The 13,805-nt window shown below is 47.5% G+C and overlaps 1 protein-coding gene across 5 annotated transcripts in view; it reads right to left on the bottom strand.

Moving 5' to 3' along the window:
• The window catches only part of LOC119175773 (uncharacterized), an 84,542-nt gene that overhangs the window by 9,481 nt on the left and 61,256 nt on the right, over nucleotides 1-13,805 (bottom strand). For all 5 annotated transcript variants that reach the window (XM_075885280.1, XM_075885285.1, XM_075885281.1 and 2 more), the window contains one exon: nucleotides 11,706-11,884. In XM_075885280.1, coding sequence (XP_075741395.1) covers nucleotides 11,706-11,884 — 179 coding nt within the window. The remainder of the gene's footprint in view (nucleotides 1-11,705; nucleotides 11,885-13,805) is intronic.

Here is a 13,805-nt window from a genome sequence, read left to right as displayed (position 1 = left end):
CAGTATGCAGAGATGAAACCGATCAAATCAGAGGTAGTAGTTCCATTTAAGCAGCAGTTCCGTTTATCAGATTTCCGTTTACTGAAAGTTCACTGTATTATGTCCCATCGCAATAAGGAAACAGTGAAATCGCAACGGGCGAATGGCGAAACCCGAACTTCTAAAACCAACCAAGCACGCGTTGCAGCTTTGTTGGTTTCTGCTCTCTGTTGATGTGATCATTGATGCCGACTACGCTGCCCTGAAGGTAGATGGCAAGTGCAGCTGTAGGTTAAAAGGCAATAAAGTTATAGGGCTAGAATTCTAGCTAAAAAACAAAGAAACGTTTATTCTCAAAATTCAAAAAGTGTTCGCTGATTCCTGTTCCCAGCAGCGTCACGACGCGATTCTAACCAATGCATAGCGATGTCATGATGAAAAGCACGCTGAAACAACGCTTACAACCGCTTTCGTGAACGAACCGAACAGTTGCATTAATACGCTGACACCAGCAGCTGTCCGCCGTCAATGCGTATTCGACAACGCCGAGATGGAGGCAGGGCATCGTGAAGCATTGAGTTTTGCCTTATTCTATGCCATTCTTATCATCCATCACTCGTAGCTAGCCAATTTTGTTGATGATGTGCATGAACAGTCGCTCGGATCAGTTGCTACACTGACCAAGCGCAAACGCATTCATAAACATTGGCAACGGAAAAGGCACTGTTCCGTTGATCCACCCAGCAGCTGCGTGAAGGAAACCACGAACTGAGCGACTGAGCTTCAGCTTCAGATAATCTGCAGCCCAAAAGCAAGCCAGTGGCAAAAGCAGGGCAGCCTCATTGTCATTGCTATCAAGCAATGGCGGCGCCCATGCTTGCTGAACAGCGAGCGGTGGTTTCTGGTGGTGCCAACGTGTGTTTTAGACTTCGACATATTTTCATGTTTTGAAAATACATCGAAGTGTTAAAGAATGTGTTTACTGTATAGCAATAAATATCTGAGCCTGGAATTGCATCGTAAAATTTCGTAAAAGCGGGACAGCAGAAGAAAGTGTTCATTGTGATGACAATATTTAATTTATGCATTGACTCCTACGGACTGATGACGGAAAATCGTGAATTTTTCGTTGAAACGGCGTTCGACTGTATTTTCACCTTTTCTGTGCACTGTCCGTGCACTTTTCCTGGACAGGCGAAAACGCTGTGGGCCCGTGTGCTCAGATTTGGGAGCACGTTAAAAAACCCAAAATGGTCGAAATTTCCAGAGCCCTCCACTATGGTGCCTCTCATAATCATATGGTGGTTTTGGAATGTTGAACCCCACATATCTATTAATCAACTTTTCCTGGTCAAAATACAGCACTGCGCAGCTGTTTTCTCATTGCAAGATTACTTTCGCTTGACGCCAACGTTCATAATAAGAACGGCATCACTAGTTCCACTTCACAAGGCAACAAATTGCAACTCGCGCAGCTCAGCTACTCACGAAGACATTCTACGCAACCTCGTGGCCCATCTCTATTATGTGATAGCGATGACACTGTGTCTGGCGGTTCTGGCAGAAGGCTGTTGGCAATACGGTTTTGGTTTCGTGTTCACGTGCAGGCAATTTTCGGACTTCATTTATTGGTAGAAAGATGCACGTCGACTTCAATCTTTTTTTTTTTTCGTTTAAAAATAAATATGCGCTCGCACCTTTTCATCTAAGTAATGCTGCCATTAGCTACCACTAACAAGAATAATTACATCGATCTAGCTTGCAGTGGCACAAGGTCGTGCTGTGGGCTTATTCAGGTGTTTTTGGTAGTCTGTACCCATTTTTTGGGCAAAGCTGAGTGTCACTGCACATAATCTTAGTTTTTCGATTTTACAATAATTTTGCATGGTCCCCCGAAAGTCGTGTAATAGGGGTTCCACTGTAGTTGTACTATTTGCATGACGTTTTCATTATTCAGATTCAATTTGAAGTTGAAATTTAATATTGGCAAAGCCTAGCAATAATCGATTCGCAGTTGGAAAGTTTCAAATACTTACCTACCACCAATGTCAGCGACGATGAAAGGCAATAACACAAAAACTGCTATGAAACACAGCCCACACTGCGACAAGTACATAAGTTTATTGGTGCCCACAATGACAAGTTTCTACAGTCGAACACGGATATCGAACTCGAAGAGGATCGCAATTCAGCTCGTTATATAAAAAATTCAATATAAAAAATACAGGCCCCGAGAGCTTACCTGTAGCGGATTATCACCTACAATCAGCGCATTGAAGAATGACAACGGTTCCGCACACACCCCACAACAAGATCACTTATTTAAAAGAAAAAAAATCACTTATCTTAGCCTGCTTCTTCGTTTTTGAAATGAAGTTGAGGACATCAGTCTCGATCTTCTCAAGGCAGTCCAGGTGCAACAGCCTGGTTCCCATCATGCCGCCACTTCAGTGGCGGAGTACGTGCGTGTAGCCTGTGCCTCATCCCAACGATCCTCCTCGTCACTTGAGCTGTCGGCCTGGGCATCCTTGGTCCCTGCGACCGCAGCTACGATGTCCTTGTCAGCGAGGCTCGCAACGGCCTGGACATTGCAGTCCGCTTTGACTAAATTGTCCGCACACTTCATGTGGAAATGCGGCCGGGAAGAGGAAAGACAACTTGCAAAAACACGTCGATGCACTCGTCGTCGCCGTCTTCACCAGTTTCCACAAGTTCTGCCATCTCGAAGCCTGACTTGATTGATATGTGGGGTTTAACGTCCCAAAACCACCATATGATTATGAGACGAGGTAGTGGAGGGCTCCGGAAATTTCGACCACCTGGGGTTCTTTAATGTGCACTCAAATCTGAGCACATGGGCCAACAACATTCCCGGCCCCATCGGAAATGCAGCCGCCGCAGCCGGGATTCGATCCCGCGACCTGCGGGTCATCAGCAGAGTACCTTAGCCACTAGACTAGCGCGGCAGGGCTCGAAGCCCGACTTGCGGAAGCAGTTCACCACTGTGTTCGTCTTCACGTCTCCCCAGGCACCTGTTATCATTTGCATGACACCAAGAAGGTCAACCTGCGGATGTCCTGGCTGCTGACAGCTTCGCTCAGGGCCCATGCGGAGGTTGATCAGCAGCCTATCAAGGAGTCGCCTCCTGTAGCCCACTTTGAGGGACTTGATGACGCCCTGGTCAAGCGGTTGCAGCTTCACAGTGGTGTTGGCCGGCAGAAGCTTCAGCTCGATGTTTTTGAGCTCGCAGGTGATGTGGTGGGCCGAGCAGTTGTCCAAAGGAAGGCAAGCGCAACGCCCCGACTTGCCCAGCTCGACATACCATGCTTGCAGCCATTCTGTGAACAGCTGACGCGTCATTCACGCCTTCTTGTTTGAGGCGTAGCGGACAGAGAGCTGCTTACAGTTCTCGAAACAGCGTGGTAACCTTGCTTTTCCGATCACAAAGGGCTGGAGCTTCCGAGACCCATCCATGTTGGCTGTTAGCAAAACGCTCACGCACGGAACAAAGGGGCAGAACGCGTGAGCGTTCTGTTTCTGTGATCAGTACTATCGCGAACGTCGAGAGTCTTGCTCGGCAACATTTGCCAAAAGAGACTGGTCTCCTCGGCGTTGAAGATCTCCGCAGGAAAAAACTTAGCAGATTTCCGGCCACTCCTTCGTCATCAACTGCTGGATTTCCTGGGTGCTGACAGCCTCGCTTTAGCCAGAAATGGTTTTCCCAATGGTGTTGTACCGCTGCTCAAATCGGTGAAGCCACCCGGTGTTGTCGGCGAAGCTGTCTTCACCGAGTGCAGCGGCAAACTATTTGGCCTTGGCCATCAGCATGGGGCCACCCACCGGAATAATCTCAGCGCGCACTTCTAAGAACCAGGCATAGAGTGCCTTTTCTACATTCCTGTGGACAGGAGCGCACACACGACAGGCTCCTGACGTTCGCGGCTCTACCACCTTAGCCTTGATATCTGCCTTGTTTTTAAACAAGGTACTCAGCGTGCTCCGTGGTATACCGAAGTCATCCGCGACAATTGAACATTTCTCACCCACCTCAACACGCTAATTGCCTTCAACTTCGTCGCAAAGTCAAGGGTCTTGTGCTTCTTGACGCTGGCCATAGCTACACGAAAACGAGAATTCGCACACGACGCATGCAAAAGAGGAGTGCTGCACAAGTGGTGGTACGTAGGCGACGGGACAACTAATGCAATGAAGCGCTCGCTACCTTTGAGGGCAACGGCAAAAGAAGCGAGCTGTGGTTGGCTGATCAAAACTCACAAAACAGCAACAAAAAAATAAAAGAGAAGGCGAAAGGAGGAGACATCGGTTTCTTTGTTCCTGCTCTCCGAGCCGACCCGACGGGTCTGCGGAGGAGCAAGCATGAGAAAGAGAGAGAAAGAACGAAAAAAAAAAAAAAAAAGCCGTTCTGCAAGTTAGGGACTGCACTCCGAGCCTTCTCGCCCTTACCTTTTTTTTTTTAATGCGTTGTGGGTTTTGGCGCCTTCCAACTCGCGCGGAGATCGCGGAAGGGCGCGTGCCAAAGCGCGTAATCCAGCTCGCGTGGCGTTCGATATATCCGAAGGTGGGTAAAAATACCGTTCGATATAAATGTGCGAATTTCTATACTTCTACAAGGAAATTTCAAGGTGATAACTTTCGAGTTCGATATACCCGTGTTTGACTGCATTATATTTGCCAGGGGATGCTCCAGAACTGCGATTGTTCAGCTGCCATGAGAGTGATAAATAGTGCACAGAAATCTTATGCAGTCGAATTTCATTATTTCAAACACGCTTAATTCGAATTTCCGGTCAAATCGAACCCACGATGAGGTTCCGTCAAAGCTATGTGTATTGCAATGGGCGAAAACACCCGGTAATTTGAATGCTCAAGGACTTCCGACGGTTAAGGGGAGACATGGCTCTTGGGACCCGAAAGTTTGCTCAAAATTGAATTTTCAAAAGTGTCATTTTTGTATTCTTTCTACCATCGCATACCTGTCTGCAAATTTTAGTTGCAGAATACCGCATATTAACGGTGTAACAGTAAATTAAAGATGCGTTGGCACACCCCCAGCCCTTTAAATTGAGGACAAACCGCGCTTATTTCGACTGCCTGTAACTCGTGAACGGCCCGCTCGAACGCGGCCATTTTGGTACAGTCGAGCTCGACTATATCGAACCCGTTTATATCAAATTATCCCATATATCGAACAATTCCTAAACACGGTAAGTTTACATTGAGAATATATAGCAAAAGTTACTGTTTTATCGAACGAAAATAGCAACAACTGATATATCAAACTCCATGTGCCTCAAAAGTGCCCCAGCAAGTTGGCTTTCCCTCGTGGAGGCGGAGAAAACTGCCAGCGCCACCCTAGAAAAAGTTGGTTAGACCCGGTTGTGCGCGGGCGAACACCCCCCTCCAAGAAATGATCCTGGGCCGATCGCAGCGCTTACAGCCAATCAGAGGCCGCCGTGCTTTCTTTGAGGCGCGGAGGCGGTAGAAGTGAGCGCCATTTTTTTTTTCTTTATGCTTGTGTGCCTGCTGCTGCCGATTCAGCGTGGTCTGTGATGTTGCCTGTTGGTGCTCTGTGAACTGTATTGGCGCGCTGTCATCATCGCTTGCGCAAAGAGGCAAAATTTGCCGTTCGCCGCGAAACTCAAAATCATCAATCGGGTTGAGCGCAGTGAAAAGAAGTCTGACGTCGTCGCCACAAACAAAATTTTAAGGAGCACCTTGAGTACTATCCTGAAGAACAAGGCAGACTTCAGGGCCAAGTCAGACAAAAGGCCAGGTGCCCGACGTGTGCGCGCTGCTGTGTACGAAGATGTTGAAGCGGCCATTTACAAGCGGTTTGTGGACGTTCGGTCGCGAAACATCCCGGTGTCCGGCCCTATGATCGAGCAGAAAGCCAAGGACCTTGCTTTTCTGCTTGGCAGGAATGATTTCCAAGGCGGTTCAGGCTGGCTTCAGCGGTTCAAAGAACAGCACGACATCGTTGGCAAAGCTGTTACAGGTGAAAGCAGAGCGGCGGACCTGAACAGCGTAGAAAAATGGCTCGAGGAAAACTGGCGAGATATCGCAGCAAGATATAGAGCACAAGATATCTTGAATGTGGATGAAACCGCTCTATTTTGGCAAATGTTGCCAAACAAGACATTTGCGTGTCGTGGCGACAAGACAAGCGGCGGCAAGGCAAACAAAGCTCGTGTGTCCGTGCTGTTGGCAGCTAATTTAGACGGATCGAAAAAGCTTCGACCTCCGGTTATCGGGAAAAGCACGGCACTGCAGTGTTTTCGAAATGCGCTGTCACTTCCAGTTACCTACCGAGCAAACTCAAAAGCGTGGATGACCGGGGAGCTTTTCAGCAGATGGCTATCGTCATGGAATGACGATTTGGTAGGCGAAAATCGCAAGGTGTGCCTGCTCGTGGACAATTGTTCATCGCACCTCTGCAGTATGACCTTCAGCAACATCGAGCTGCGTTTTTTGCCCCCGAACACGTCTGTACTGCAATCACTGGATCAAGAGTTATACGCGCAATGAAAGCCGGCTATCGGACGCGCCTGGTGTAGAGGCTGCTGCAGAAGCTTCGTGTCGGCAGGGAGCTTAAGATCGACTTGCTGGGAGCTATTTCTATGTTGAGCAGATTGTGGGCAGATGTCAAGGAGACGATCCAGAACTGCTTTAGGCATGCCGGCTTCCGCATCCTGATGATGACACCCCAAATTCTGACAGCACTGAAGACACCGCAGGTGTTTCCGCCGAAGTTTGGAACGAGCTGGCAGAGTTCCCGGGTGCTATCGCCGGATCGACATTCGACGAGTTCGTCAGTGCGGACGATGATGTCCCCAGCATGGGTCAATTACAGGATGAGGATTACATTGCAGACGTCGCGCCGACCACGAGCCAAAGCGACAGCAATATGGAAATCGACGACGGCCCATTGCCTATATCCTCCGAAGTGATTAGTGCACTTATGTTGGTCCGGCGCTATTGCTTGAATGTGGAAGGTTGCGGCCTCAGCTGCTCCGACACGTTGGACAACGTGGAGGCGTGCGTGCTGTCGCAGGCAGCGAAGTCGTTGAGACAGATAAAAATCCGGGACTACTTTGTTTCACAGTAGGGCACGCAAGTAAGCCACCATATTAATAAAGTACTTTTCTTCTAGTTTGTTATGTGCCTTTGTGTCAAAACCTGTACCGGGCCTATATTGAATTATGCCATATATCGAACTAATAAACTTTTTTTGGCAAGTTCGATATAACCGGGTTCGACTGTATAGTTGAAAAGCTCTCGTATTTGGCTTTTTTTTCTCGCTCGGTCGGGCAACACTGAGCTTGCCACCTCTTGAAATAAAAAAGAAAGAAAAAATACGCGTAAAACGTCATTGGCCCCTTGAGATCACATGGCTAAAATGGCGCCGTCTGATTGGCTTAGGGCGTTGGCTTTGAAAACTTGGCTTTTCGAGGCGCTATTTTGACTTTGGTTACGGTGATACGACGAACATGCCTGGAGGACCGAAAAAGCATCATTCGGTGTATCAGTTCGGCCGAAGACGAGCCAAAATGAAAAAACGAGCTAACGGCACGACCTAACGGGTTGCCACGACCGATCAGCAAGCAGCCGTCGTTGCTTCGGCGCCCGATAACGGCGATGGAGGCGATACCGGTCCGCTCTACAAAGGCACTACAACCGACGAGCAGGCGACTCGCGGTGTCGGTGCATCCGATATCGTCAGCGCTGGTGATAGTGGTACGCAAGATGCGGGCATGCCATCGTGCAGCTCTACAAGCGATCAGCAAGCGACCCACAGCGATCCGCCCAAGAACGACGGCATTCTTCGCGCCGGCTCTAGCCGTGTGCTATGACGGCACTTGGTTGACAAGGGGGCATTCCTCTCACATTGGTGTTGGAACAGTTGTCGAACTGTTTACTGGATACGTGATTGACTACCATGTGATGTCCAACTTTTGTTTGGGTTGTGAGAACGGCCTTAAGCCAGGCAGTGAGGGCTATGATATCTGGAAGTCAAGCCACCAGTGCCAGAAAAATTCAAGCTGCAAGTGTGGCCAAATAGAGGCAGAAGCCAGCAAAATTTTGTTTGAACGATCACTTCAGCGGCATGACTTTACGGTGTTGTGCGATGGTGACAGCCGTGCATAAAACGCCATAAAAGAAGCAAAAATTTATGGATACTTTGAAGTGGAGAAGGAGGATTGCGTAAACCACGTCAAAAAACGTATGGGTACTGCACTACGCAACCTAGTGCAACAACACAAGGGGGAAGGCAAACGAAGCCTTGGTGGCAAAGGGAGATAGACTGCCGAACTGATCGACAGGTTGGCTGTCTACTATGGGCGAGTGCTAAAATCGCACGTAGGTGATGTTGAAGCCATGAGCTGGGCAGTGATGGCAACATTCATCACGTCACCTCTACCGACAGTTGCCCGAACCACCAACTGTGTCCAACTGGTGAGCAATCTTGGTGCCGCCACAACGCAGCAAAGGCTAAAGGGGAGCCAGAGCCCAAGCACAAATATAATATGACTAGTGATATGGCTGCAGCTCTCGTGCCGGTTTACCAGCGATTGTCGGAGAGGAGACTGCTGCAAGGATGCCTCAGGGGAAAGACCCAGAACTCAAATGAGTCTTTCCGCTCGGTAATCTGGAGCCTACTGGCAAAAGAGCAGCACTGGTCGTTGATTGCAGTACAGACAGCTGTAGCAGAGGCTGTGCTGCGTTTTAATGCTGGTAATGAGCACGCTGCTACGGCCGTGCTAGCAGAATTGAATGTGGACATAACACCTACTGGGTCCAACAGGGCAAGAGAAAAGGACATGTGGCGTAGCACAAGTTCTGTTAAAAAAGAAGGGCAGCATCACTTGGCTTTACTAAGGCAGTGGACAAACGTCACCATGACAAAATGCATCCCGATTACTCCCCTGGATCATTTTGAGGTACTTTTTCTTTGGAGGCAAAGTGTGTAAATAAATTTTTTTTTACCTGTTTCCCCAAAGTGGCATTTCTGATTGTGTCATATTGGAACAACAATATCTCTGGTTCTACTCAACCAGTCTCAATAATTCTTATTTTTGTCAGAAAAGTGGTGAATCGACAAGTGCAATAGGACTAGTATATCGCTACATATCATTGAAGAACATTTATAAAAATGATCATTTTAGAAAGTATTATTGGGTTTTAGAAGTAAATTTTGAGATGCCCTAATTTAATTCAAAATTGTAAAATATTCATTATTGTCTGATTGAAACTGTGTATCAATCACTGAATGTTGAAGTAATTTCCATAATCATTTCTAATTTGTCTGGAATTTTTTTTCTTTTCTCAAAACTGCGTTTTTGATCATCATGTAGTTTTGGAGTGACGATATCTCTGGTCATACTTATCCTATCGCATTGATTCTAGTTTTGTTAGAAAAGGGGACAAATGGAGATTGCAGTAGGCCTAAAATATGAACAAATAGCATGAGACATGTTTTCCAAAAGTAATAATTGCTCCAAAGTGTTACTGAAGCCTTTGCTTGCAAATGTTCGACATGCTGCAACTTTGGCTCAAATCACTCTAAAACATTCATTCTTGTACCACTTCAAGCTCTGACAACACAGGATCATTTTCGTATGCCACTGGCTTTGATGACAACCAGCATTAAAGGGGAAATTTAACTTCCAATTAGTCAATTAAAAAACACAAATTTCTCGATATTTTGAAAAGTACTTGTTGTAGAGAAAACGTAATTGCATATTGGAAAATAAGCATAGCAAAATAGCATGTAAGCATAGCATGTAAGTTTGATCAAAATGTACCCACAAATAAAAAAGCTTTTTTTAAGAGGGGTGTCCCTCCTTAATGCCAACATACCGCGCTCCGAAAATTCTCTCAGCACCTCGCCCAATTCCGCCGCGGCACCTGCGAGACCTCGAAGGAAATGTAAAGGAAAGAAAAGGCTGCAATGGAATGTTTACTCTCTCTCAAATGCCGATCTGCGATGCGCTCGTATCATGCTTCTCCCTTTTCCGTCCCTGCAACGCAAAGACCCCGCTCCTGCGCGTGAAGAGAGAAAGGAAAAAAAAAAAAAAAAAAGAAAGCTGTCGCTGGTTTGAATGATTATGTGGTTAAAGGAAAGGAAAAAGGCACTATCTCCTGCAGCCCTTGCCCCTTGTGGGAGCACGGCTTTGCGACTTGAGGGGGGGTCTCTCACGCGCAGGTGCCATGCTTCCCCCTTTCCCTTCCCTGCCACGTAACTCTTCTCCTTTCAACGACGCACGGGAAGAGAGCAAAAAAAAGAAAAAAGCTGTTGTGGAGTGTTGGTTTTTTCTCAAAATGCCAATCTGTTTCTCTCCACGTGGGGACGCTCTCCTCCTATCTCATCACGTGCTGGCCATGCTGGGGATGCATAGCGGAGAGCGGGAGGCTCTGCTACACAGCAATTGTTGTTGTCGTCTTTGGAAAGTGTCCGCGCTGGACATTTTCGCGTGCAACTTCTCTTGCCAGGAGAATGCTGAAGTCTAAGTAGAAATGCTTTGCAAGCTGCATGCGAAATCGATTGACTTGCTGCAAGGCAAACGTGTGCAGATTCGCATCACCGATTACTTCAATTTATAACGGATGTCCTGCGATTTGTGAATAATGTAAGTCTTAAACTTCCCCCTCGTGTGTTAGCTCAATGCACATGCGCCACTGCTTGGAGAGCCCTCCGTTTATTTAGCTTTCATTAATCCGAACAAATTTTCCGGCCCCTTCGAGTTCAAGTTACCGAGATTCCACTGTAATCTTCGTGCCTGTGGCTTCAGTGCACTACAAATGACACTAAATACATACGACACTGTATATGACAGTATATATCTGCCTGAACTTCAAAGCGATATTTCGGCAATAACACTAAATTTACAGAGTTAGGCACATATGGCAGTGCTCATAAATATAGCTTCATAGTCTCAGCTTTGTGCCAGACAAAAACTTACTTGGGTATTCAAATTATTAATGTGTACCACACCACTCCATGATGCTCATTCATATTTTAAGATCGTCACATTTGCCCAAACCGCTGCGGGTTCTCTGCCCGACACTTGCCTTGCCACGGAAAAGGCTGGGTGACCGAGACCCCTGCATATGTGTTTCAAAAATGGGATGATTGACAGGACCAGACTGGCTCTTGCTAAACCGGTCGGTACGGCTAACGAGAGACGGACAGAGAGTGGTCTGTGTCAGTCATAGAGTGGTCTGAGGCAGTCACAAAAACCAGACAGAGAGTGGTCTGAGGCAGTCACAGAAACCTTTCAAACAATGAACGACCATAGATTCTCGACTCCCTAGCTCGGTGGTAAAAAATGTAAATAAGCGTCTTGTATAATATAGAACCCCATCGAGTTATTTAAATGGAACCTCTGCATAACGTACATAAACGATGCGACTGAGAAAAAGTGGCAGTATCTAGGAGCGGACTTTCTGGAAGATAATTTGCGGTGTCAATGGTAGTGGTGTCACTGATGTAGTGATCACGCTTCCTGCATACTTTGGCATATGCAAAACCACTGGAGGTACCAGTCTGTGCCCATTCTCTGCATGCTGAAGGCCCTTCGTAAAGCACGAAGAGAGTTTGCACTGGTTGAGTAATCGATCCAATTGGCATGCTCTGTACGATAGGAGAGACACTTTTGTGAACCCTTCGTTGCCACAGAGAGCTGTGTCTACAGCACAATGCTCACCGTAGGAACTCCTCATGCTGGGGCAGCAGCTGTGCAGCCTGTGCCTGGTGGGCCGAGGCTGCATGAGCTGCGCCCAGGGCGCTCAGGTGGGCAAGCCGCTCACGCTCGAGCAGGAACTGCCGCTGCAGCTGCTCTTGCTGCTGTTGCTGCTGGGCGGCCGCCACTTGGGCTGCATTGATCTGCATAGCCAGAAAAGAAATAAAAAAGCCCTGCTAAACGGTACCTTCAACGGTCTTCGCATCATGTATCGAACCCAGCTAGTATATATAATCTGAATAGATAAAATTATTTCTTATGATAAATTACACAATGAAATGGAATAACGCACAAATTGGGGGCCACTCGCCAGGTTTGACAATTTTGAGCTAACAAGTGCAATGTGTAGATGAGATGTTCATGATCACGTCTGCCAAAATTTGCAGCGCTTCGCGCCGCCAAAATGGGTCGAATTTCGAGGTGAACGCTGCTCCCCCTTCCTATTGCGGGCGTGCACCCTGCGATTGAGGGCATAACGTGCGCATATGAATGGCGCTACGTACACGGCAATGCAGTGACATTGGTCCTCTCCGTACACTACTATGCTCTGATGTTGCCAACAACGGCACGTGACATGGCAAAAATTAATTACCGTAATTACTCGAATCTAATGCGACCTTTTTTCCTGTTAAGAGAGTTCATAAATCGCATGCGCGTTAGAATCGAGTACGAAAAAAAAAAAAAAAACGAATACGGTCATTCTATTGCCATCGGCATTTCCAAAATGGCCGCCCCCCACGTGCTTCGGCATGGTCTGTCGCCATTTCTGCCTATGTGTTTCCCATGTGCGGCACTTCGTACGTGTGCTGAGGAGTTCGTCATATTGTAGTTCATTAGCATCGACGGCATGAAAGGGCCAACTCCAAAAACTCGAGTGCACCACAATGCCGCTTTTAAAAAAAAAAGTCATCGCGTGTGCAAAAACGGATGGAAATTGGGCCGCATCGTGGTCATTCGGAGTTCCCGAAACGTGCGTGCGGGACTGGCGGAAACAAAAGCAGAAGACTGTCGACAGCAAAGCTTCACGCAAAGGCTTCAGTGGGCCACAGCAGAGTCGGTTTCTGCAAATTGAAGAATTGCTTTGCGAGTATGTGCTTGAGCAGCGAGCGGCACAGCGGCCTGTGACAATAGAACTGCTCCAAGTGCGGGCTATGCAACTAGCCTTAGAAAAAGGTCTAACGCGGAGCCAGTTTAAAGCGAGCAGGTGCTGGATAACTAACTTTATGAAGAGGAAAGGCTTTTCCCTCTGAAGGTGAACGGGCATATGCGAAAAGTTTTGCGGAGGAGTACGATGAAAAGCTTCACAGTTTTCAGAGGTTCGTACTAAACTTACGGCACAACAACGGCTACCTGCTTAGACAAATCGGGAATGCCGATCAGACGCCTCTTTACTTCGACATGCCTGGCACCACACCCATCGAGAAGAAGGGGGCGAAGGAAGTTCGCGTGCTGACATCGGTCTATGGTAAAACTACAGTGACGGCAATGCTCTGTTACACGTCAGGTGGGCACAAGCTTCCCCCGTACCTGATATTTAAATGGAAGACGCTCCCAAAAGGAGTTGTTTTTTCGAGTGGTGTGATCGTGCGGGCCAGCGAGAAAAATGGGTGCTCGTTGCAATTGATGTCTTACTTTTTTTTTTTGTCGTGGAAATCGGGTGCGCGTTACAATCGAGGGCGCGGTTGAATCGAGTAAATACGGTAACAGAACATGCGTAGATTATGTATTTGTTGCTTGAAGAGATTAATAAATCTCTAGATAAATAACGATACACAATAAGGGAATGTGAGCGTTCTTTTTTGTCCCCGTGAATAGCAACAAGGTGCCGGGCTAATGTGCCAGCGTTTTGCATGCGTTCGTGTCCCCGCGGTCCGCGCATCGAGCAGAGGACCACCATGGAACACTCCTACGCGTTCGCGCACTCATTGTGCTCATCTATTCTACCGCGTCTAAGCCAGCGTTTCCAAAACATCCAGCAGATACAGGCAGTAGACACTGACAAACAACAACAACAACAGCAAAAAAAAAAAAAAGTACGCTGCACGCATGCACAGGACTTGGGCT

The sequence above is a fragment of the Rhipicephalus microplus genome, unplaced genomic scaffold (assembly GCF_043290135.1).
Source record: "Rhipicephalus microplus isolate Deutch F79 unplaced genomic scaffold, USDA_Rmic scaffold_108, whole genome shotgun sequence".
Taxonomy (NCBI): Eukaryota; Metazoa; Arthropoda; class Arachnida; order Ixodida; family Ixodidae; genus Rhipicephalus; species Rhipicephalus microplus.
The sequence above is the reverse complement of the archived record's forward strand: the minus strand, read 5'-3'. Positions and strand labels throughout refer to the sequence as shown.